At 35.1% G+C, this 5,567-nt stretch overlaps 1 protein-coding gene across 1 annotated transcript in view; it reads left to right on the forward strand.

Moving 5' to 3' along the window:
- Nucleotides 1-4,046, forward strand: part of COX16 (cytochrome c oxidase assembly factor COX16) — a 20,279-nt gene extending 16,233 nt beyond the window's left edge. The window contains exons 3-4 of the mRNA XM_019641356.1: nt 2,266-2,328; nt 3,690-4,046. Coding sequence (XP_019496901.1) covers nt 2,266-2,328; nt 3,690-3,806 — 180 coding nt within the window. The 3' untranslated portion in view covers nt 3,807-4,046. The remainder of the gene's footprint in view (nt 1-2,265; nt 2,329-3,689) is intronic.
- Nucleotides 4,047-5,567: the final 1,521 nt, after the last annotated feature.

Genomic DNA, 5,567 nt, shown 5'->3' on the forward strand with positions numbered 1-5,567 from the left:
CTCAGCTGGGAAGAGCGCAATGATAATACCAACATGGGCCAGTGAAGTGACGTCCTCCACAACTAGACTGAAGAACAAAAGGACAGCAACTTGTCTGTCCCTCTTCCCCAATTCCCCAATGCTGTTTCCCTCCCCCAATTCCCCAATAAAATCTTTAAAAAAAACAATATTGTTATGTATTGAGCCCCCACCCCTGCTAGTATTTTTTTGTATTGTATCATTTAGCCCTCTGCCTTCAACCTTGTGCTTTTATTTATTTTAAGTACATTTCTTATATGAGGTCAGACAACTAAGTTCGTGAACTTGTTGCAACGATGTTGCTAACCTTTTTTGATATCAGAGGAATTATTCATTATGAATTTGTACCAACTGGACAAACAGTTAACCTGTTTACTATTTGGAAGTGCTGAAAAGGCTGTGTGAAAAAGTTAGATGACCTGAACTTTTCTCCAACAATTCATGGATCTTGCATCACAACAATGTACCAGCTCACATAGCACTGTCTGTGAGGGAGTTTTTAGCCAGTAAACAAATAACTGTATTGGAACACCCTCCCTACTCACCTGATCTGACCCCCAATGACTTCTTTCTTTACCCGAAGATAAAGGAAATATTGAAAGGAAGACATTTTGATGACTTTCAGGACGTCAAGGGTAATATGATGACAGCTCTGATGGCCATTTCAGAAAAAGAGTTCCAAAATTGCCTTGAAGGGTGGACTAGGCGCTGGCGTCGGTGCATAGCTTCCTAAGGGAGGACTTCAAAGGTGACCATAGTGATAGCAATGAGGTATGTAGCACTTTTTTTAGGATGAGTTTGCAACTTAATTGTCAGACCTTGTAAGTAGTATGTAGCTGGATCTCCAAAAATTTCAGTCAGAAAAATCTATTTCATAGATGAGTTCAACATTTACTGGGATTATTGATGTGTTTTATGTATTTCTACCACTCAAAACAGTGATAGAGCAAAACTCAATCAAGTAGAAGCCAACAAAGAAGAAATGAACTTTACATGATATTGTAACAGCTATATATAATATCAGAAATGTAGTAGACTTGAGGGGGTTATCACTTTGTGAGAGGTGTAAATGTCTAATCATTGTGTTGTTTTGTATACCTGAAACATATAACAATAAATTAAATTAAAAAAAGAAGAAATGAGAATATAGTAAAAGTAAAACTGAGGTTCAAAGTAATCTCTCGATATCAACATTAAAGACATAGTTTCATTTTAAGTTGCTGATGAGCAGTCTTTTTTCTGTTCTCATCCCTTTATAAGTAAGCTGTCTTTTCACTCTTTTCTGTTGAGATTTTATTTTTATCCTTAATATTCTAAAGCTTTATTATTACTTGATTAAGAATGGGCTGTTTTTGTTTTGCTATGGTTATTTTTTGTTACGTTCTTAGAGTCTAAGGACTGGTCTTTTCTATATGTTATTCATTTAATTACTGATTATTTAATTACTGCCCTTCTTCTATACTCTATATGAAACCCGTAATAGACGTATGTGTTGGAACTTTTGGATCTAACTTTCATAATATCCCTTTTCTTTCATTCATCCCGTCTCTTTGTGCATCATTCTAGTGGAGTCCTCAGGTTGTATTTCTGATGTGCTAATTTGGTCTGAAACTGTTCAGTCACTTTTCAGCTCTCCCTTTTAACTTAATTTGGGTTTTTTTGTTGTTTGTTTATTAACTTCAGCAATCACATTCTTCTTTCCTAAAGACTTTGCCACACAGAGGTAATATGACATCAGCTCCTATATACCATTGTGGAATCCTGTCTGACTTTTTAATACTACTTTGTTTCTGGTATATGGAAGGTGTTCTTTTTTGTTTTTAAGAGCAGCATTCTATTTTTTAGTATTTTAATAACATTTCTATATAATAACATAATTTAGGGTGGTGGATAACAGCATGGACTCCTGGAGACAGAAAGCCAAGTTCTGCCTCTTAGCAAGTTATTCATACTCCCAGTGTCCTATTCTTAGTTGTGATCGTAATAATAATACTTACAGATTTTTGTGAGGATTAAAAGAGGTCAGAATGCCCGGCACATAACAAGTACTCAGTAAATATTAGCTGCTGTTAGTGGTGGTGGTGGTACTACATTAGGTACCATTATGCAATTGGATGGATGGATGGTAGAGGTTTTGTCATGTGTTTGTAATCTACCATGCTATCCCAGCCATCCCCTATATAACTGTTTTAATTGAAAATTGAATCCAACAGACTTAATGTATGGTTCCTCTTTATTTTTTAACAGATCGATCCTGAATTAGAAAAAAAACTGAAAATGAATACAGTGTCATTGGAATCAGAGTATGAGGTATAGTATATAAATACAGTCTCTCGTTTGTAACAATCTTCCTAGTCAGTGACTGGTTCTGTCTGCCTTCAGGTAAACTTAAATTATTAACAGTGCAGAAAAAAAAATTTACCTTAAACAAATGATGTTGGGAGAACTATATAGACATTTGAAATCAATATGAAGAAGTTCAGGAACTCAACAAGTCGGTCAGTAGGAACATGGGGAAAGCACGTAAAGAGTTCAGAGGAAGGGAAATATCTTTCTTAAACATATGAAGAGATGCTCAACTTGTAATAAGACTGTTACTTAAAATTGTAATGAGCCGTCATTTCCTACCCATCTGATTAGCAAAAATCAGAGTTTAATAAATAGCACATTGTATTATAGAATGTGATGAGGGAGGATATTCTGTATCTCAGTTCATTTTTTGGCTGTGGATTATGATTTTCTGTTTGTATATTTGGCCATTTTTTATTGAAAGGTGGATATTGTGAATAATACATTGAAGAGATTTGAACTTTTAGTAGACTGTTCAATTATTTGCTGATCATTTTGAACTTGGTTTTGTACTTTATAACAGAGGAACGTGGAAAAGCTTTGGTGTTTCCTAAACCCCTCTTTGTGCGTCTCATTTTCCAAATTGTCTCTCCAAAGGATCTTGTCAGAGCTTGGTTTTAAGCTTTGTTGGCTGAGTCTGAAGTAGGTCTTATTCTTGGCCTAATCCTTACTCTTAAGAGCAGCCTTTTTGGTGTCCCAGCTAGATGTCAAGGTAGCAACTAAGTGTTACATTCACTCGGATAGGGCTAAAAATCCAGCATTGACACTGCTTTTCCTCAGCACTTCCTGACTGTTCCACACTCAATTCTAGAGCAGCTGGCCATTAACTAGTAAGCCTTAGGTGGTCTTGCCCATACATGGAAAGCCTGGTCTTCAGCAACTCTGCATGGTGTGCAGAATTCTACAGGGAATCTTCCCTTCACCAAAGATCTCTGAAGATTGGACCACTTTTACATGAAGTTGTTCTGCCAACTTTGCATCCTGTCTAAGAATTATTCTTAAATTCTCTTAGGCTTCTTCTCTTTTTTTGTGCTCTCAAAAACAAAGCATGTAGACTCTTTTTAAAAAAATATTTTTATTCTGATGGGGGGAAAGATTGGCATTAACATCGATAGCAAGCAAGAAAAATTCCAAATCCTAAAAAATATGTCATATCTTCAATTATTATGCTGGATATGCAGTTGATTTATTTGCTAAAATTATATTGAGGGCCTATTGGATTCGTTCCACCCACTTATTCATTCATTCATTCAGTGGTGTCCTAATCAAAACCACAGGACTCCTACACTAATATATATACTTCAATTTTTGTGGCTTTATAGAAAATAAAAGACTCTGCTTTTGATGATTGGAAGAATATTCGAGGACCCAGGCCTTGGGAGGATCCTCAGCTCCTCCAAGGACGAAATCCAGAATTGCTGAAGACAAAGACAACTTGACTATTCTGATTTCTTTTTTTAATAAAATGTTATCAACTGGAATTCCCACTATATACTCCTATCCAGTGGAATGAAAATTCCAGACCTGCAGAAGCTTTGATGTGAGTAATTTGATGAAAGATAATCTTGATAAAAAGTCAAATACAGGTGTTCATACTTCCTAACTCTCCCATGTGCAAATGAAAGTAACAATGTAGTAACAATATTTTATACCATTCAATAAAAATGTGAACACTGCTACTTAAAAAGTATCATTTATTCTACTCCCAACTACCCACCCATATTCCTTTTCCACCAGCCATTGGGGCAACGTTTTGATACTTCAATCTGATTCTTAATGAGAATAGTAATTCTCATAGTAACATCAAACAGTGATTTCATGGCAAGCCTATATAGAAAACTAGTATTGATCACAGTCTGATAAGAATCTTGGTTTTATTTATAATGCCTCACATGGTATGCTAATCAGTCTCCAGAGCATCATCTAATGATTGTATTGATACCATTAAAACATGTTAAGAAAATTATATTGTTTCTGGTTATAGCAAAAGTCACGAAGTAGTACATATTAGACTCACATATGACAAATTTGTTCAGGTAATCCACAGATGACTGATTTAAAGTATGCTTTATGCCTTAGCATAATTTACACGTAGATTGACTATAGTGTTTGCTATGATCTAAACACTAGGCAAAAGGTTAGAATTGAAAAAAGGTAGTTTTTTTGTCCTCATTTTTTTCTTTTCAGCCTTGTTCCCCTACCTTCTGTTATTTTCACTCTGAGATCCAGATGTCTAAAGTCTCAATTGAAACACTCCTATAATTGCCAAAAAATTATAAATCCACCCACCTCATACCCAATCAAAATCCCTATTTTCAGTGGGTTAGTGTTAGCAAAAAGGAAAGCAAACTAATTATCTAGTGATGATAATTTGTGATAGAGATGATTTATAAGACTTAGTTATCTGAGGGAGCAATTGGATTTCACAGGCAGAAAAGAAAAGAAAGAACCTCCACCTAAGCTTCCCTCCTTGTACAAAAACTAACTCCAAATGGATCAGATTTAAATGTAAACATAAAACTGTAGAACTTTTAGGAAAAAAACAAACAAACAAAAGTCTCTAGGATCTAGTATATAGTTCTTGATGAATAGTTCTTCCCAAAATATTCATAAAAGAAAAACTTGATAAGTAGGACACTTCATCAAAATTAAAAACTTTTGCTCTCCAAAGACCCTGTTAGAAGGATGAAAAGACAATCTCCTGACTGAGAGAAAATACTGTAAACCACAACTGACAAAAACCTTATATCTAGACTATATAAAGAACTCTGAAAACTCAACAGTAAAAAAGCAAACAATCCAATTAGAAGATGGGCAAAAGACATACAGAGAGATTTCACTGGATGGCAAATAAACTCATGAAAAGAATGTTGGACATCACTAGCCATTAGGGAAATACAAATTTAGACACACTGAGAAATCACTACACACCTGTTAGAACAGCTAAAATTAAAAAATTGCGACAATACTAAATTCTGGCAAGGATGTGGAGAGACTAGATCTCTCGCACGATACTGGTATAATGTCAAATGGTGCAACCAGTCTGGAAAATTGTTTCGCAGTTTCTTAAAAATCAGCATAGGAGACTTCTGGTTTTCAGTCCAACATGCAGGAATGTTAGAAGTCATAACTCCCATCCTAACACAAAGAAAAGCTGAAGAATAAAATCCGTGACTATTCTTTGATCCATGAGAGAACTG

The sequence above is a fragment of the Hipposideros armiger genome, unplaced genomic scaffold (genome assembly GCF_001890085.2).
Source record: "Hipposideros armiger isolate ML-2016 unplaced genomic scaffold, ASM189008v1 scaffold_59, whole genome shotgun sequence".
Lineage (NCBI taxonomy): Eukaryota > Metazoa > Chordata > Mammalia > Chiroptera > Hipposideridae > Hipposideros > Hipposideros armiger.